This window comes from Nymphaea colorata, chromosome 2 (assembly GCF_008831285.2).
Source record: "Nymphaea colorata isolate Beijing-Zhang1983 chromosome 2, ASM883128v2, whole genome shotgun sequence".
Taxonomy (NCBI): domain Eukaryota; kingdom Viridiplantae; phylum Streptophyta; class Magnoliopsida; order Nymphaeales; family Nymphaeaceae; genus Nymphaea; species Nymphaea colorata.
This window is the reverse complement of record NC_045139.1, coordinates 22,037,666-22,058,734: the sequence shown is the minus strand read 5'-3', so window position 1 is coordinate 22,058,734 and position 21,069 is coordinate 22,037,666. Positions and strand designations below refer to the sequence as shown.

The 21,069-nt window shown below is 38.8% G+C and overlaps 1 protein-coding gene across 1 annotated transcript in view; it reads right to left on the bottom strand.

Annotated features, from left to right (window-relative positions):
* Nucleotides 1-15,343, bottom strand: part of LOC116248552 (uncharacterized) — a 41,636-nt gene extending 26,293 nt beyond the window's left edge. Inside the window, exons 1-7 of the mRNA XM_031621412.2 lie at nucleotides 14,998-15,343; nucleotides 14,742-14,894; nucleotides 13,842-14,001; nucleotides 1,124-1,442; nucleotides 864-998; nucleotides 518-710; nucleotides 276-406 (exon numbers count right to left, since the gene is read on the bottom strand). Of these exons, the coding sequence (XP_031477272.1) occupies nucleotides 276-406; nucleotides 518-710; nucleotides 864-998; nucleotides 1,124-1,442; nucleotides 13,842-14,001; nucleotides 14,742-14,894; nucleotides 14,998-15,082 (1,176 nt within the window). The 5' untranslated portion in view covers nucleotides 15,083-15,343. The remainder of the gene's footprint in view (nucleotides 1-275; nucleotides 407-517; nucleotides 711-863; nucleotides 999-1,123; nucleotides 1,443-13,841; nucleotides 14,002-14,741; nucleotides 14,895-14,997) is intronic.
* Between the last annotated feature and the right edge of the window lie 5,726 nt (nucleotides 15,344-21,069).

Sequence of the window (21,069 nt, the reverse complement as noted above, 5' to 3'; positions counted from 1 at the left end):
CACAACTTAAAATATGTCATTAATTAGTTACAGTAAAAAATGATCTGTACCATCGGTTTATGTTTTAGATTGATTTTGACCCAGACAAATCCAAAACATACTCACTTGACACAGGATACATGTGTCTCAAAATTGGCATACGACACATGTATGCTAGAAGCGTTACCATGTTACACAGACAAAAACAATCATAATTTTGACAGAAAAGGATCAATAGCCTTTCTGAATTTACTAATTCCAAACAACAATTTTTGGACAAGCCAGGAAATACTGACCTTTGGAACTGGATACCTATAAAATTGATATGCTGTGAAGAAGCGAGCTACTTGGAAAAAATGCATGACATCACCATTCTGAACCGTGTGATGATCTTTTTGAATATCATTGCGGATAGACTGCATGAGGACTGTGGTGCATGGTAAGACCATGCATGCACAATCATTATAACATTATAAAGTTCCAAGCTAGGAAATTGTTGCAGCAGACTGACTATAATACATAAAAATTGATGACTTACCATTATATCCTCCTGATAGGAACTGTTCTGCAAAACCATGAAGTAGTTCCAACATACGTCTGTTAGGTGGAGTCAAGCTTTCATGTTCCCACATAATTCGTTTCAAAGGACCACGATGAACCTTATGGCTTTTTAGCAGGCTATCTGCATGGACCACAGAAGGTTTACCCTTCAGTAGTGTTTTAGAACCATCCTGCCATATGCAATAGAGGAACAAAAAGGAGTTACAATTAAGTAGCAAAGAAAGATTTTCTTATTGAAATTAACACCTAAAGCTTTCTAATGTTCTTTCTGAACTGCATCTGTGTGCAGAGTTTTGCAGTTAAAATTTTTGCTGAACTTTTACCACATTATAACGCACAAAAGTCCCTGCAAAATGCAAACTGTCTAGATGTTTCAGCCTCATGACTCTTCTCTTTTCATCTTCCTCCTCCAGCATTGACCTAAGAGAACTTAGGGAAGCTGCAGCATTCACATTTCCCTGCATGAAAGGCCAATATTAGACCTTACTCCTTAGACATAGCTTGGCATCTGATGCTAAATAAGGCAGTTAATTCACAACTGTAATTAGATACACAAAGATAGTTGATATCATTAAGGACATACCATTAATTCCTCTTGAGATGGACAAGCAACCAATTCCGGTTTCTGGGCAAGGAAAATATAGTGAAAGATATCCAGTAAAAGCAGGTTGTCCTGGCAAAGATAACCATCAGATCCAGAGAGATATTGTGTCACTACTAGGATTAGCTCCATGACATGTTCACTGAAGAGAATTTCAAGGAATCTCTCAGCCAAGTACAAAAATTGAGTAGAAGTTCCAGATGCCTTCTGCAAAGGTGACAGGCCTTGAACAGCAAGAAGATTCCGAAATAAAGTGAACACCAGCTGAACCAAGTTAAAATCATCCTCGGTGAAAGCATCACTGTGCATTCATGCCGTTTGTAATTAGTACAGAGGGACGAGATAAACCTCAATTGTATTGGCATCAATAACAGAACCACAGCAACAGGAAATAGTTCGTGTAAAAAATGATTGAGATGAGTTTATTTTTTCCATTGTTTTTCTTGTTTGGAAATTCAAACAAATAATGTTTTTACTTTTTGTTGTCCAATCAGGAAAACTAATTTTCCTTTGTTTTCAATGGTTGCTCTAGCTAAGAAATCCATGAACGATAATCCCTTATATGCCCATCACCAGAAGGCAAAACCATTCCTGCAAAGTCACCATCCTATATGAACATGGATACCAAAAGTATGCAACAAAAGGCCTCCAATACCCATGGTCTGCTAAAGTCATGTGCTCCTTAAGTTTGCATCATAGCCACAAGCATTGTGATGTTTCCAAACATATCACGATACTAACCAGAAAAATGATGAAACCTAAAAAAAATCTCAAATAAAGCATGACTTTTTAAAAAAAAAGCAAAAGATCACATTTTTTTCACTTTTTTCATTGCTCCTTTTTTAAGTTAATGACATTGTTGAAGCATGTTAGATGGGTCTCGGGACCGGGTCTGGATCCTTACCTGATCCATCGTGTAGCCCTTGTTGGGCCTTACTTAATGATTGTAACCCTAATCTTGAGTGTGTTAATGAAATCTTAAAAGAGAGAGAGTATGGTGGTTAGTGGGCGCCAGTTCCTCCTCATCCGTGGTTTTTTTCCTCTTGCTGAGGGTTTTTCCACGTTACATCTTGTTCATCGTATTCCTTTGTTCTTGATCTTCGTGTTTCTACATGGTATCAGAGCCGTGGAATTCCGGTGTGACTGATTCGCGTTTTGTTTCTGTTGTGGCTGTGTGAGAGGAGGACTCGTGCCGGTACTGTTCATTGCCCATCGCCCGACGGTTCCAATCACGTGTCGTTACTGTTCGTTGCGCGATATTGGTCATCACCCGACGCCGCTGGAGTTCCGGCGTCTCTTTCAGCGACGCGCTCGATGCCATCTGGAGTTCCGGCGACTCTCTGTTTTTGCCATGCTTGCCGCTGTGAAGTTTCTGTGGACCCCGATGAAGGCTGTTGTGCCCGACGGTGCACCTTCTGGCTGCATCGCCTGAGAACGCTGCTGCTGCCGCCGCCGCCACCAGCTGCGTTGCCCGAGATTCTCTGCGTCGCACGACGTTACTCCATCGCCCAGCGAGTTGTTTCTATTCAGCCCCAATTTCTGCTGTGGTGGAGTTCCTGTTTTTGGCCCGATTATTCCCGTGCGTCGTCCAACAACTCGCCCAGCGAGTTGTTTCTGTTTAGCCCCAATTTCTGCTGTGGTGGAGTTCCTGTTTTTGGCCCGATTGTTCCCGTGTGTCGTCCAACAACATCGACTCCCGTGTCGCCCCCTGCTGGTCTCCCGTCGTCTTCCCCCTTCTCCGTCTGCTCTGCCTAGGCAGCCCGACCCTGCCTTGCCTGCTGTCGTGAGTTCTAGTGTCCTTCCGCTGCTGGATCGCTGCCCTGCTCTTAGTCACCACTAGTTCTGCCGTTGCTGTCCAGAGTTGTCACCAGTGTATGTTCCCATCTGCCGTCGATGTTCTGCCGCTGCTGCTGTTTTTTTTTTTTTGCTCTCTTTGTAGGGCTGGTCTGTAATTATGGCAATGTCTTCCTCGTCCACCGTCAACACTGATCAACCTGAAATCGGAGCTTATAGAACTGAGAATGTTCTCGTTCAAGTCACTACTATTCGCCTTACCAAGGAGAACTATCTCCTGAGGTCGGCTGCTATGACTATGGGGATTGCTGGCCGCGGTCAGATTGCATATATCAATGGAAGGAAACCTGAACCGGTAAAGACAAGTTGTGTGTGGGACACTTGGTTTCTTGACCCTTATTCTTCGGAAGAAAACTGCTAGAGACATGTGGTTAATTTTGGAGCAAATGTATGGCCAGAAAAAAACAGCTATCCGGACTTACCAACTAATGAAGACTGTCTATGGACTTCGGCAAGGGAACTTATCTGTTGGCACTGTCCTCAAGATCAGGCACTTTATGTTCCTAAAGAGTGGGAAAATAGAGTGTTCCTCTTTTTAGATGGTTTAAATGATGAGTTTGAAGGTGTTAGAAGCCAGATTCTGAATTCAGGAGAAGTGTCGAGTATTGAAGATGTGTATTCTTGTGTTGAAGTTGAAGAACAGAGGAGGCTGGTTGCCAAACATGTGAGGGTTTCGTACCCTATTTCTACTAGTTGTGTGAAGTTTTTTCCTTGGTTCACTCGGATGTGTGGGGGCCTTCGGGAATTCATACCAGTCAAGGTTTTCAATATTTTTATTACTTTTATTGATGATTTCTCTAGGACCACCTTTGTGTACTTGTTAAAGGATCGCAATGAGGTACCTCATATCATAGAGACCTTCATTCTACTTGTGCAAACTCAATATGGTGGAACTGTTAAAACCTTTCAATCGGATAATGCCCGTGAGTATATGTGTCAGTCAGTTGAGGATTTCCTTCGAAAAAGGGGGATTGTTCACGAGACGTCTTGTAGTTATACTCCCCCACAAAACGGGGTGGCTGAGAGGATGAATCGTCAGCTCCTTAATGCCACCAGAGCCCTTTGTTTCAGAGGAATCTTCCCAAGCACTATTGGAGTGATGCAGTTCTTACTAGTGCGTATCTCATCAACCGCATGCCCAGTCGTGTGCTGAATGGTCGGACTCCTCATTCTTTACTTCTGGGAAGTCGTCAACCTTTTCTCCTCCCCCCTCGTGTTTTTTACTGTGTGTTTTATTCATGATCACAGTCCCAATGTTAAGAAACTTGATCCTCGGTCTATCAAGGGTGTGTTTGTTGGGTATTCTTCTACTCAGAAAGGGTAGAAACATGACATGGGAAGTTGTAAAGATCCCTGAGGCAGCTCACTTGGTTGGATCCAAGTGGGTCTACACCATCAAATACAAACCAAATGGAAGTGTTGAAAGATACAAAGCTAGTCTTATGGCCAAGGGGTTTAGTCAGAAATATGGAATTGATTACTTGGAGACCTTTGCTCCAGTTGCGAAAATGAAGATAGTTAGAGTTGTTATATTCCTAGCTGTGATGAAGGAGTGGAGGATGTACCAACTGGATGTTAAGAATGCATTTCTCAATGGCGATCTCGAAGAGGAGGTGTATATGCGTATGCCCCCAGGATATAAAGAACCAGAAAAATGCTGTAAACTAAAAAAGGCATTATATGGCCTCAAATAATCGCCCAGAGCATGGTTCGAATGACTTAGATGAGTAATGCAACATTATAGCTACAATCAACGGAATGCAGACCATACTCCGTTTGTGAAGAGGAAAGAAGGGAAAGTCACTCTATTACTTGTTTATGTGGATGACATGATTGTTATAAGTGATGATGAGGATGAAATCACAAAGCTAAAAGTGTTACTGCTGCCAAATTTGATCTCAAGGATCTTGGTAAACTGAGGTACTTTCTTGGTATAGAGATTGCTAGGTCCAATACCGGCCTTGTGTTAAATCAACGGAAATACACACTAAATCTATTGGAAGAGACCGGTAAGCTGGGGTGTAGACCAGCTTCTATTCCTCTTGATGCTGGGCACAAGTTGAGCCTTAGGGATGGGGAGTTGCTCTGTGAAGAAGCCAAAGGAAGATATCAACGTCTTGTTGCGAAGTTGATTTATCTTACCCTCACTCAACCAGATATCACTTTTGCTGTGAATATACTGAGTCAATTCATGCATGTCCCTACTGATGCACACTTGAAGGCTGTGGACAGAATATTGTGCTATTTGAAGAGGAATCCTGGCAAGGGGCTCTTATATGTGAAACAATAGCCTGTTGAGATAGAAGGGTATTCCGATGTTGACTGGGCAAGTTGTGTTGATACTAGAAGGCCTACCTCAGGGTACTGTGTCTACTTGGGAGGAAACCTTGTTATCTCGAGAAGCAAGAGGCAAGATGTGTGTTCTCGATCTAGTACAGAGGCTGAGTATAGTGTTATTGCTATGGGAGTGTCAGAGTTACTATGGCTAAAAATATTGCTAGCTGATATCGGGATAGAGATTGGAGGACCTATGAAAATGTACTGTGACAACAAATCTGCAATCAACCTAGCCAATAACCCTGTACTACATGACAGAACAAAGCATGTTGAGATTGATCGCCACTTTATCAGTGAGAGGATTGATGCTAAAGAGTTAATCTTACCTTACATGAAGTCTCAAGACCAAACCGCTGATGTTCTGACTAAAGCTCTATCTTTAACTTCTTTTGAGAGGAATGTATCCAAGTTGAGCATGTTTGATATGTATCCCAACTTGAGGGGAAGTGTTGAAGCATGTAAAGATGGGTCTTGGGACCGGGTCTGGATCTAGACTCGATCCAGCTTGTAGCCCTTGTTGGGCCTTACTTAAAGACGTGTAACCCTAATTTCTAGAGAGAATGAAGTTCTAAGAGAGAGAGAGTCTGGCGGCTAGTGGGCACCAGACCTCCTCACCCGTGGTTTTTTCCCTCTCGTTGAGGGTTTTTCACGTTAAATCTGTGTTCTTCTCGCTTTTACTGTTTCTACAGTAATAAACAATTTACCTTTCAACTTGCTTTCATTAGTGGATTTCAAAAATTCTAGTTGTTGTTGCTACAAACTTTGACCTAGGATATAACAGTGAAACAGTAAGGGAAAAAAAACTACTAGACAAAAAAAAAAAAGAAAAATGGTCTATCATATGTTGATGAAATGAAGAAAACATGTCCACGATGTGGGTGCACAATAATGCCTGATATCTGGAAAGACACAATTAAGAGCAGATCCTATATAAACTTATTGGTAAGCTGTCCGATGAGCACCATATTTTAGAAGGCAAAGCATGTAGAAAAATGTCCTAAAAATGCAAACTTTATAATTGACTTTTTATCTTCAACTATAAAAGAACTAGGGGCAAGCTGCAAGCAATGTACAAATTGTTACAGATAATGGAAGCAATTATAGAAGCGCAAACTATATTCTTGAAGGGAGATATCCAAACATGTTTACCACATCTTGTATTGCCCATTGCATTAACTTAATGCTTGAAGACATAAATTAGTTTAGAAGAGATGTGGCAACTATCATGAGCAAAGCAACACAAATTGTAAGTTCATATATAATAAGCAACAGGTATTAGATATAATGAGAACTTATACAAAGCGAAATGAGTTAAGGAGGACTCCTCTCAATTTATTTGTTTGAATTTTATTTTAAAACAAAAAGAGAGCTTGAGGTTTATGGTGTCTTCCAAAGAATGGAGGCATGTAGAAGAAAATGAAAAGAATGATGTAAAAGAACTTACAAGTCTCATTCAAAATGAAGATTTTTGGACAAAGGGAAAGAAAATAATCAGGTTCATTCAATCATTAGTGAAAATACTAAAGATGGTAGATGGGGAAGTGGCCACTACGGGTTATTTATACGAAGCACTTGACAGAGATCAAGAAGCTACAAGAATGCAAGCAAAGACAAAAAAAAAAAAAAAACCATATGCCATATTGGAATATAATTGATAAGAAATGAAATTGTAGTTTGCATAGTGTTATATATGCTCGAGCAGCTTATCTAAATTCTCATTTGTTTTGCAATAACAAGGTAAAACATGGATAAAGAGGCAATGTTTGGACTTAGTAACAAAAACACTTCTTACTCATGAGGATCATGCAACAACGGGCCTTGAATTGATCAAGTATCACAACAAAATCCTATATTATTTCGTGATGGGTTGGCCATGAGTGTTATTGACACATAACATCCATGTGTCTCCCTTTTGTTAAGTTTTGATGATTGGTTAAGTATTTTGATTACAAATTTACAACTATATAATTCTCAATTTTGTCTTCTTCTTTCTTTAATTTATGTTAGGTATTTGGTGGAAGATATTTGGATTTTGTTTCCTACACTTCAAAGCATAACAATTAAAGTTTTACGTTAGTCATATAGTACCTTAGTTTGTGAAAGAAATTGGAGTGCATTTGAAGCTACTAACATGAAAAAGAGCAACAATCTTTTACCATCCAAATTAACTGATTTGGTATTCCTAAGAATGAATATGCATTTGCAAAGCACGGCTGCAGAAATAGAGAAGAAAAATGCAAATTCATTCTACATTGACCATGTGAATCCACTTTCTGAAGAAGAAAACGTAGAGCCTAGGATAGAGAACAACTTGTGTTAGCCCCTTGCTAATTGACCACCCCTTTACAAGAGAAAACTCTAAGATGACACATGCACACACATACCCTAATTCCAGATTAGGGCTTAACTCGTGGAATAATGTAGCTTGAAGATTCAACGGTAGATGCCACTGCATCAACTAGGGTCCCAAAGTAATCTTGCTCATGTGGATGGAAACATCTAACTGCTGCCAGCAGAGAATTAATAACTCTCAACGTTCTCAATCTAAACATGTCCTTCAAACGTGGGCCTAGCTCCTCCAAAATGAAGCCAACATGAACCTTGCATCTTAGGGAAGGTAATACCACCAGGCTGATGGAATTATTAAAACTAGTGAAAGGTGTTTCAATTAGGGAGCCTCCGAAAATCCTTAGAAGGATCTCAAGGTGTAAGCATTAGTTTCTTTTCAAGAGTAACCTCTCATAAATAGCAGAAAACAGTATCTGTAGGTAAAATCCATGGGAGTTTCTGTGCTTCATGATATCCCTTTGTTGAATGTCTTGACAACATATGAATTCCATGATGAATCTGAGCAACAGACGGGCATATAGCTACGCTATTGGTGGGTTTTAACGCCTGAAATTTTTTTTTTATAATGTTCAGCTTTGTTCCTTTACCCATCAGGATCCCTCATTCCCTTCTATTGATCAAGCCTCTAGGTGAGACATCCCATGAGTAACCCACTTTTACAAAATAGTTACAAAAAATGTCCTTGGCTGCAGCAAGAACATGTGTAGCACTAAACCCCTCTAGCTGCCAAGTGAGATAGTGGTCATCGTTACCATTTTCTGTCGAGATATCCCATGTCCCCAGTGCAGCTCTCACCGACATAAATAATGTTGGACAGAAAAATATCAGTGGTCCAAATAGAAGTCTAATGCCCTGGCTTGCTAGTCCCTAGCCCTCTGCAGCTTCCTCATCCAGTCGATGTGCATCAGGGACGCCCTGGAGATGTCAACCTGAAAATTGAGGACAAGGTTTAGGGCAGCCCGGATGACAAGCGAACCTGCATGATCTATGGCAACCCCAACACCAGTCTTCCCGGCCAGAATCAGCCTCATCTCTCTCTCAAGCTTCTCACCAGCACCCTCATCCATCTCGACTCCTAAAGCAGTTCCATTCAAGAACTTACGGCTGTTTCTCCCTATTTCATCCTCACCCACTGTATTGCACACAATGAAACATCTCCCTAGCTCCTCCTTCTCCATCCAGTATGTCCCAACCTGGTTGAGGACAGGTGCACTGGTTCACATAGAAATCTATCAAATCTAGAAGAGAAGGAAGAAGCGTACCTCAGCTTTTCGGTTGGTGGCAAGGTTTTACAGTCGCTCAAAACATCTTCCCCGTACGTGGATTGCAGTGGCAGGTAGTTTACTAATTTTTCATTCAGAATCTCAGATTGTCTCCCGCCTGGCCCTGCCCTGGTACTTCTTTCATCAAGGGTGATGCCTTCTGTCTTTGGACTCATTGGCCGATCTTTCAAAATCTCTATTCCTGCACGAGTCGGTGCTAACTGCCCCAACCCCAACCTTGAGGATGCTTGCCGTCATGGCTCAATTCCAAGGAGATTTTTCAGGCTGCCTTGGTGACCTCTCGTTCCCCTCTCCTCGATCGCCTTCTTTGCAACCTATAATAGGGACGAACCGATGGTCGGCTGCCACCCCATTTTGCCCCTTTTTTTCCTCGCTCAGACTCAACTCCTGCATGTCGGTAGCCAACCCACAGTCGACATTTCCTAGTCTGCCTTCTCCAACAGGGTTGAATTCTGCGCCTCATCTTCCTCAGCTCCTTCTCCACACCTGCGGTCCTGTTGGTCAAGACTCTTGCCGCGCTCTTCCTTCAGCCAATTTTGCTCATGTTCTTCTAATTGCATCAATATCCTGTCAATCACTTGTCTGGTTTTCAGCGTGGGCTTGTGCTTAGGTGGTATCCAACTCAGCCCTGGAAACTACAAAAGACTTCCCTTACTTCCTTGTTTCACGCCTGACCACCAATAGCCATTATCTAACCTCTCTACTTCTTCTTCCAACTCCATCATTCAGGGCTGCTCTTTGGGCCAGATTGGCCAGAAGGAGACTCCCTTAAGGATGCACTACTTCTGGTATTGCTCCCTGCTCAGGAAGAGGAATAGTTTCCATTGAAACCAAAACCTGAAGCTTGCAAGGTTACGAATGTACATGTCATATTTGGGCGGTTTGGGGTTCCAAGACTTAGGGCTGGGAAAGCCATACACCTACAATCCAAGTTGTATAAGCATGTAGTCTTCTAAAGTCTCGTCTGCTGGTTGAAGAGGCCCTAGATGATCGTCCTCTACAACACCCTGTTGAATAGTGGCTCTAATACCATTGTTAGCCCCTTGCTAACTCACCACCTCTTTACAAGAGAAAACCCTAAGATAACACACACACCCTACTTCCAGATTAGGGCTTCTTCCTCCCAGAGGTAAGATGCTCTCAAGGTTACGATGCCCTCCAGTCTGGCCATTGGCCCTGTTTATGGATGTTTTGGGTCAGTCCAATAGACCCGACCCGCGATCCTGTACCCGATATCTAACAACTTGTCTTCAGATTTTAGAAAAAGAAAGCGATGACGAATGTGAACAAAATAGAACAAATGAAAAAGATGACTCTACTTCATAGGATAAAGATTAAGAATTGATCTATTTCTTTTTGAAGTGGAGAATGACTTGATTTGTGTTGTAAAGCCATGACAGCTATAAATGTTGTTAGTTGTGAACTTGTTGTTACTATTGTGTGGTCAGACGGCTTGTTTACATCTTCTATTTTTTATCGTTGTTTATCTACTTATTTTTTGATGTTGTCTTGGAATTACTCATTTGCTTTATTCTTTTCTAATTTTTAGTATTTTTAAATTAAAAAAATTCCCATACTTTTCCTTTTTTTCAAGTTCCTTTCAAACTCACCGTATTATACCCCGAGAAAAACCTTGTTGTTTAAAACTCCAAACGATATTTGTGGCTATGGTCCAAAGAACAGTCACAAAAGGAAAGACATGATGGGTTCAATTGATCCCATCGATCACTTGTTGTTTGCACATATTATATTCAAGTTAGAACTATATTCTTCATGATAACACGTTAAGATCAAAAACTGGATTAGTAGAACCTCATGAAGAATGTATGAAAAAGCCAACAACTCGAAACATAGGAAATCACTTTGAAAATAACTTCTGCTATATATGCTTGTAAGAGAAACTAAAATACAAAAACGCTGAAACTTATCAGGAATAACTCAAGGTTATGTTGCATGGATACTGAACTGACATGAGCATTAGCAGTAGACAGTTTATTTTAGCAGCAAAGATTAAAAAGGTGGACACTATATATATATATATATATATATATATATATATATATATATATATATATATATATATATAGAGAGAGAGAGAGAGAGGAAAACTGAATTCAAAATAGTATCCATCATGCCCATAGTTTACCTTTTCCTAATAAAAGGTCATAGGAGTAGTCCACCTTTATAAAGGAAAAGTGAGCATTGAGTATAGTAGGTATGACTTTTGAGAGCACTATTTGGACATGCATGCACACACACACAAAAGAAAATGGCCGGCTACAGACAGGATATGCATGGTAAAAAGATTCAAGGAACAAAATGGCCCGGCTACAGATAGAGACAGCCCATCTACATATGTGCTATACATGGTAAAAAAAATTACGAAAAAACTAATAGATAATTTAAATGAAACATTATAAACATTTATATCTTCTTATTTTAAAAAATAACTTTTATGATTTTTTTATACTGATATTACATATTAAAGAGAAAAAAACATACAAGCTATATCATTTATATACATACATATATATATATATATATATATATATATATATATATATATAAATTTCGTTACACAAAACCCTATAAAGTATGTAATATTCACCTATTCTTTAAAGCACGCCCACCATAAAACTTTCTATTTGCACAATTAAATAAAACAAGTGCAATGTTCTTTTTGAAAAACATGAATTTTTATCAACCACCACGACTACCTTTAGTTTACCTTTTTTAGATAATTAGAATGCAGTAAGCGAAAAATATGGATGGATGTAATAAATGAAAAGCCTCTGACTGTAAAGCAACAAATTTCTTGTAACTGCTCTTAAATAATTAAACAAATGCTTGATGGAGTTTATAATTTCCATCTGCTGGCATCAAGCACAAAGTATGAATAAAAACTTAGTTAATGTAAGATCTAGAGCAGTGTTGTACGTATCGTACGATACGGGGCTGTATCGTACGATACGTATCGTATCGTTTACAAAATACGATACGATACACCCCCTGTATCGTAAATGGGGGTGTATCGTACCTGTATCGTATGATACGTGCGATACAGGCCCCCGTATCGTACGATACGGTGCGATACGGCCCGTATCGTACGATACAGGCTGTTTTCTAAAAAGGAACCTTGAACCCCATTTTTTCGAGTTTTTTTTATAAAAACCCACCCCTAATTCATTTCTAATCTATAGATTGTACCGCCTTAGAGGGAAATCATCGATTTCCATTGCGAAATCATCGATTTTCACCGTGAAATCATCTATTAAACCATGGATTTGTGCATGGGTGGCTGATTCCCATTGGGAGGAAAGGGGTTTTTTTAAACCATGAAGATGAAGATGAAAAAGAATGATAATGTTATGAATTTTGATGTCTATGAAGTATGAATGATGAACCGTGAACGCATAAGTTTATAGCATTTAGCAAAATAATAAGTCTATCATTATCTAAAAGACTAAAACATGTTTTCTATGAAGAATTTATTATTTTTAATTTTTTCTGATTTTTTAATGAAATTTTTTATTTTTAATTTTTTCTGATTTATTATTATTATTTTTTAAAAATTTACGATACGGTTACGATACGTTACGATACGGCGTATCTTAAAGCCCGACCGATACGGCTTACGATATGTGTTTTACAACATTGATCTAGAGCCTAGGTGTGCCTAAGCTGGACTATGTGCTTCAAGGCTTTAAGCAGTATCAAAAGTAAAAAAGAAAAATATAAAAGCTAATAAAATGCAACACTAAATATACAATCACGTCTAGTCACACAAAGATTGTCAAAATAATAGAAAAATCATTTAATTATTTAAATAAATACACACTATCCCAGTAAGTTTTAGATATATATGTATACAGCATTAGGCACAGGCTGCACAGCCTAGGCAATTAGATATCATGAGCCTATAACTTGCAGACCAGGCAGGACTATGCTTAGTTATTTGAATTATTGTAAAACATTGCTGTAAAACTTTCTCGTATTATAATTTCAGTAAACAAGAAAAATACTAACATAATACATCATACATGCATATATATATATATATATATATATTAACTCCAATTTGCATATATATATAAGGATGCATGCGTACACACGCATACTTTTAATGCAAAATCACAGCAACAACAAAAAAGTGAAGAAAAAACCTGCAACAGAAGAAGAAAAGGGTTGCCAAAAGAAGAAAAAAAAATGTGAAGTAAAAACAATGAATGAGAACTTGAGTTTTCAAAGAAAAAATCTTAGGCTATTTAGAACCTAGGCATCATAGGTAATGTCCTAGGCATTCTCAAGTGGTAGGTTGCCTAGGAACAGGCGATCAGCTAAGCCTGCGAACCTAGGCAAGCCATTGATGACATAGCGTACAATGAGCAGATAGTAGCAAATCCCATAGTTTCACTTATGTGCTTAGATCTTTTGCAAAAATCAATAAGGTATATGTGAAGTTTATAGATTCTGTTAAGCAAATGGTTGTTACATGGCCAAGCAACATGGAAAGTGGAAACTAGTCCAAAACAAACATGTGGACACATATTTGTGTAGACTCGTGTATTTACAGATTAGATCAAGAAGAATACCATATCTACAAAGCAGTAAGCAAAGTACGTGAAAAGGCAAACGTCATGAAATTTATGCATCAATGAGAAGATAAAATTTAATTTCATAGTTGACATCAGCAAAGTTTCATGTGGACTATTAGGATACAAATAGTTTAGCTCTTTCTTCTACAGGAAGGACTACATGTATGTGGCAGTCAAACAGGACTAACCAAGTCAATTTTCATGTCACACTAAGATTTCTCAAATGCTTCCGAAATCAATCAAGCACCATAAGAAAACAAACCTATATTAAATATTGCTTACCTGTCCAAGTGCTCCAGTGGTTCCTCTAAAAGTGATGCCATCGCAACCACTACATCCTTTCGCGTTAAGGAAGCCTTTAAGTTCCACAAATACTCAATTTGTTGTGCGATATCATCAGACATAGGATCGACAGGCATGGTCATGAACACCAAAACCTTCACTGCACATCCAAAAAGAGACTACCTCATAAACACCTCTACTTAAGACATCACTGAAAGGTCTAAACGAGGCATCAACTACCCAATCTTCCATCAGGAAATGACACTTCTTCAAGATTTTCGTAATTCTATTTTAGATGTCAAAGATAATTTTAGTGTGGCTTTCATTAGTTGGAGGATTGGGATATTTTCATTTGCAATTTGTTACAGCACATAAAATGAAACAAGATTGAAGAGCTTGTGCAGTCGTAACTAGCTAAGGCACCGCATGGAGTAGCAGTATTTTCTTAATTGAAAGTCGAAACACCTGATAAACAGGGACTCCACTCTCAAAGTAGGGGACACCGGCCTTTCTACTTTGACCCGCCAATCTTGGTTAACTCCCCGACAATGTAAAACCTCTGATGTCAACCGCTGTTGCATCTCAAGAACCATTATCCTGGCAAGTGCCAGCAGGCTCCGCCTGCAAGAGACTACGAGTAGGTGCGATCTCATGAATATCCACGTGTCAGGGCCCCTTCCCAGTTCTGTCAAATTCCCTTCTAGTTCAGATACATGCTTCATTTACAAGACTTATTAATTATACTGCCCAGAAACACAGACCGTACAAGGCAATTCAATCTTTCAGGCACAATTCGTATGTGATGACATGCAGTTTTACAATTCAACAGCAAGTAGCATTAAGCTATCAAACCCCGTATCGCATAAAATTGTCTCAGGAAGTATAGCAAATATTCAATACCTGCTGTCATCAGCAGATCACGGTCGTCGTTATGCTGCTCAATGATTGGAACCAAATCAACCGCCACCGTGTTGAACCTGCAGACCTGCTTAAACACGTCTCTTGTCTGCGGATTATCCCTCCTCAGGAATCTTTGCAAGTCCTTCATATTCTCTGCGTTTTCTCGTCGAAAGGATTCACATCTCAAGAGATGAGCTTCCGTTGCCAAAAAAGGATCAAGTAAAAATCCAAACAAGCCGCGAGAGGATCGTTGTACCTAAGCAAAATTGATGGAGATGGTACGCGCCATCTCTATCAAACCCAAGACCGTTGCAAACGAGCGACAAGCCGTCCAAATCCATTCTGTCTCTCTATGAAATCGAAAATCCGATCCCTAGATGGAAAACGCACAGCAGAAACACCAGACCCACGAATTCAGATCGGACAGAAAAATTCAACAGCAGACGAAGGATAGACGCTCCACTACCACTCTTCCCCTGGCTCTAGGAAGAACCGCAGAGCAGGAACTGTACAAAATGAGACAAACAGTAAAAAGGAAACCGATGACGTGTTAGAGGAATTAGGTTTTCTTGGGACGAACAAATGAGTTAGGGGAAAATGGAAGGAAACTGGAAGGGACGGTCGACCTGAAGGGTTTTGTTGTTCTCCAGGCAAAAACCTTTTCCCGCGCATTTTTTCTCTCTACCGTCTCCCGTCACGTGTGTCGTGTAAGTTTCACGTGCGAAGGCATGAACAACTGAAATATACTTATTTACTTTTATCATATTTACATTTATCGTCAAACATTGAGTAAATATAAAATATCAAATAAATATGGGATATCTCCGGCCACGTGTGTAGTGAAAGTTTCACGTGCAGAGGCATGAACGATGGAGATACATATATTTATTTCCATATTCAAACATTACATATAATAAATAAATATAAAATAACAAATAAGTAAGAAATAATATTTATAAAATAACAAAAAATTTATGAAATAATAAAATATCGGACAAACGGATATATGAGATAACGTTAAATATGAGTATAAGATAATGTTTATAAGATATAATAAAATGTTTACGAGATAATAAGATAACGGACATATGTATTAAGATAATGCTAAATATAAATATGAGATAATCTTTATGAAATAATAAAATATTTATAAGATAATAATATGAGATAACACTAAATATAAGTGTATGATAATATTTATAAGATAATTAAATATTGTTGGGATAATGAGATAACGCTATGTTCACTCCTCTCACACACACTTCTCTCACTCTCTCTTCCATTTTGTTGAATGCCACCAACTGTTTGATTTACTAAGCAATGGTATTATTCACTCGTACTCAACAATGCATAAGGGAGTTAGAACTTAGAAGGATGGAGGATGGTAGGGGGAAGGAAGAGTTTGGTGACTTTGTTACATGCTACTCTTTGCAAAAGGAATATGAAAAGTTAGAATAAAAAATAAGTGAATGGGATGCATACTTGACAAGCAAGTTTTAATTGCATTGGGACTCTAAGGTGAATGAGCTTAATTTCTGTTTTGATAATTGAAAAATGAATTAGTTAATTAAACAATAAAAAAAAGGAAAGAAAAATGTTTGGGTTCATATTAGGGCTGCGCACGAGCCGAGTCGAGCTTGAACTGGGTGAGCTCGATCTCAATTCGACTCAACTTAGAAAAATTGAGCTCAGGCTCAACTTGGCGATACAATGTTGAGCTCGAACTAGACTCGACGATACAATGTTGATCTCAACTCATTTAACTTGTTTTTGTTAAGCATGTATCATTTCTTTTAACTCATTAAGTCATTTAACTTGTTTAGTTTCTATTTGTTCAGCTAATTTATCATTACAATTGAGCTGGCTCAACTCATCATGCAGCCCTAGTTCATCATATCAATTCAGGGATAACTCGATTAGTTAATGCTAACATCAGCTAATACATGAGATTTGAAGCTTAGGATTCCCTTCAAACTCATTGAATGAAAGAAAAGGACGCTACATATAGATGAATTGATTGGGTTAGAATTAGGTTGGAAGCCCCTATTTAGTTCGACAAGTATGGCATCTTTCAAATTCTACTACAAACCTGATTTAGATAGAATTTCAGTCAAGTCGCTGATGAATTATCAAGTGGATATTTATTGATTTTCAGTTTCAATTTTTTTCACTGGGTTTGTCCGTATCAAATTTCATTTGATTTGGACTTAATTTGATAGGGTTTTGGGAGATATTTTTAAATTATTTTTTTTGCATTGATGAACTTGTGGGGAAAACTTGGTTGATCTTATAACATTCACGTCTCGAAATTTGTCAAGGATTTTGGGTTCTACTAATTGGGTTTGATTTTTACATATGTCAGCTTTCTAATGAATGCAATTTTGTCTACTTGAACACGCTTTGGCCCTTAAAACTCCCACAATTCACAAACCTGTCCTTGTACCATATTTCTGCATTGTATATGGGCAATTTCGATCGGTTAGTTATTTTGTTTTCTTGTTCTTTTTTATAACTTTGTTTTTCTGTATTCTTAAGTGTCCTTAAATACCCCCTACTGTCCAAAGACTTGGAGCTGAGAATTGAGTCACATGTTAAAGATTTGGTAGCAGAATCCGTAGCAAATATCTACAAAGGACCCTATGTTGGTTCATAATTGTTGGTTTGATTTATGTGCATGTTTTGATGGTTTCACATGAACACTCTTATTCTAAGTATTAATTGAGTTGAATTCAATTCTTGATCTTTAGTCGATCTTGTTTCCTGGTTGAACCCAATTTGCCACTACTGTCAAAGTTGAAAAATTAAATTGGTGCATGACTTCCATTTGCTTTCATGCAAATATGCTTTGTTAAAAGTGTTTTATCACAAAAATCTTATAAGTCACGATATATCTCGCTTCCTTTTGTTGACCATATTTTAGAGAAATTAGCTGCATGGGCATATGTACTAGTATGTCCTCAATGGATACTCCAGCCATAGTCAAGTCATGATCCACCCAAAAGAATATAAGAGAATACAAAGTTCACCCGCCCATTTGGCACCATTGCTTTTCATAATATGCCTTTTAGGCTGCGCAATGCCTCAACTACGTTCCAAAAGTGCATGATGTCTATCTTCCCAAACATTATTAATGATGTCTTTGAGATCCTTGTGGGCAACTTTTCTACATATAGCTTATCATTTGGTGACCGTCCCCACAAAGTTGAGATAGCTCTAAAAGGGTATGAGGAGACATTTTGTTAAAGTAGTGTGTTCCTTTCTTAGGTATGGTAGTTTTTAGAGGGGGTTCATGAAAGAATTTATCAAATTATATAGACAATTTTTTTGCCTTATCGTCGCAAGAGAAGCCCTTTCATTTTGGGGAAGGAATTTGACAGCATTCGACATTCGAAATGATGCCTTAGTCATTGCTTCGTGTTTGACATTTTGTTATTTGGACACAAACATGTCAGGTAATGAGCACTGCATCATACTATGTTGTGGGAGCAATTCTAAGGCAAAGCATTGACACGAGGAACCTACATGATTTATTATGGGAGCAAGGCCTTGAATGTGACATGAATTACATAGCCATTGAACAGGAATTGCTTGCAGTTGTTTTTGCTCTTGATAAGTTTAGGTTCTATATTTTTTGGTCAAAAGTTGTTATCTCCCTTGACCATGCAACGTTGAAGTTTCCATTTAACAAGTTCACTAAACCCATAGTGTGGCAGGTCATGCTATTCTAAGTGCTTGATATCGAGATTCAAGACAATAAAGGAGGTGAAACTGTGGGAACACAACCATTTTTTTTGCCTAATCGTGAAGTCATCACACAACATGCTAATCAGAGACAGTTTATCACATAAGCAGCTCAATGTAGTATAGTTTGGCTGTTTACCTTGGTATGATAATGTTATCAACTATCTCATGGTGAAGGAGCTGAATACACACTGGATCAAGACTAAGAAGGTCCACAATCTTGCATGCATTTCCATTGGGATGAAAAAGATCTATTAAATACTATGAGGACCAGGTGATATAAAGGAAGAGATCCCAGCTGTTGTTGTCATTCCCTAGCTTGTGGAGGCTACTTTAGTAGCCACAAGGCTGCAACAAAGGTTCTTGAATGAGATTTTTATCGGGTAACAACTAACAATGATTTGTTTCAAAGTTTGTTTGCACTTTATACAGTGCCAACAGACTGGGAACGTGTCGAAGTGTGAGATGGTGCCTCCACAATTGATGTATTGATTTTATCAGATAGTTTCTCTCATTATTTGGCAAGTTGTACATTTTCGTCATGGTGGATTACCCGTCTAAGTGGGTTGAGGCTGTGGAAACCAAGACAAACTACCATAAATTGGTGTTAAAATTCCTGAAGCACAACATTTTCAGCCATTCTAATATCCACAAGTGATCATTACTGACAGTGACAAGTACTTTAAGAACATGCAAGTTGCTTCCTTGTTGAAGAAGTATTCCATGCACTATAAAATTTGCAACCCTTACCACCCATAGATGAGTGGACAGGCAGATGTGTCACATCAAGAAATTAAAAGGAGTCCAAAGAGGCAGTCCATCTCGATTGCAAGGACTGGTGATGATGTGTGAAGTCATCATATTCTAAATCTTAAAAACATGCATTTATCCAAAGTTTTAATGTTTAAATCTCATGCTTAAGTTGTTTCACCCATCACTTTGCGAATCTCTTCTTGTCTCCTTCTTTCTATTTTTTCCATTTCATTTTTCATATTTCCTATATTAATTCCTCATCCTGCTTTCTAAGCGAAGAAATATTGGAGGTTTCTCTCTCATGTTTGTATTTATGGACCTCTTGCCAAAGGATCATAGGATGTGTCACATGTTCAATGCTTGTCGGGCATCCTCTCTCTTTCGTGGGTATTCTTGTAATGCCCCTCATTCTAGGTGTGCCCAGTTTGCTTTTCCATCATGCCTTTCGAAGTGATTTTTGATATCTAATTTCAACTTGGTAGCGTTTCTTCATACCATGATTTTCATCCCTGGGACAAGATCTAGTAGGAAGAGGCAGATCTTGGTTAAACTAATGGTCCAGTTTGGGAGAAAACCAGGTCATGTAAGCTCAGTGAAAGCCCAAGTACGTCCAGGGGACATGGAAAAGAATACAGGACAAGGAAATAGATATAATTAGGTACAGGCATGGATGAAATTGCGATGAAGCCATGGATATATTAGTAATTTGTTAATGATGGCGTTAGAGACATTAAGCAGGATTATAAGCCACGTAATACATGTTAATGACTGATTAATTAGGCACCATGATGAAACAAATTAATCTTGATTGAGTGTAATTTGATGCCACCTTTAGCGGAGACATGGGCTCCAGCCCATCCACCTCCTTAAACTACTTTTAAATAGAGGAAAGGGGTGGGGTCATGCAAAAAAAAACATGCCTCCCTTGAGGAGAGAAAAGAGAAGGGAATTGAGGGAAAGAATGGAAGAAGAATAAGCTAAGAGAAGGAGAGTAGGAACACACTGCTAGACATAGGGAAAGGCTGACAGGAAACGGCTAAAGGCATCAAGACTTGGGTACTGCTAAGGGGTGGGCACTTACTAGGTACTCGGCCAGACTCAGGCCCGAGAATTTGGTATCGGGCCAGCTCAAGTTAGCCTGAGTTGGCCTCATAATTTATTTGTAATATTATTTTATCAAAATTATACAATTATATATATATATATATGTGTGTGTGTGTGTGTGTGTGTAAAAGGACCGGTTTGATGTCCAGCTCTAGGCATGGTACGATCTCATGGTTTTTTAGATATATTAGGGTTTTCACATATTGTTGCAAAGGCTGTAAGTTTTTTTATGTTGTGTTTTTGGAATTCACCTAGACCGATGGTTAAATTGTTAATTTCAAGCCGGAATGTAAACGATTCATGTTTGGATTAAGAAGCCTCATTGCTTTTAACCCTAATTCATGCCCTAGTGTAGGGTATGATTGGGTGAGCTGTGGTTGTAGGAAAAATATCTAGGTGCTACACTAAGTCTATATGTATCAAGATTTCCCAAGCAGGATGTGTAGAATTCATGTTTGATGAACAATTAACTTGATTGGCCTTGATGCATAGGCTGATCAGTTGTGGTTAGGCTACGGCCCGCCATGGCTGGCCATGTGTGGCCACCAACCACTTCTGCCTGTGCCTTAAGTGAACGAAATGTGGGTCTCTACTGAGGAGATTGTAGTCAGGTTTAGATGGTGACAGATACCTAGGATTAGTGAATTTTCACTGTCCACCCTAGCTGCAGGTTTGTAAGTTTAAGAAAATAGGTGGACCTTGCAAGTTGCCACCCACTCCATTAGGCATG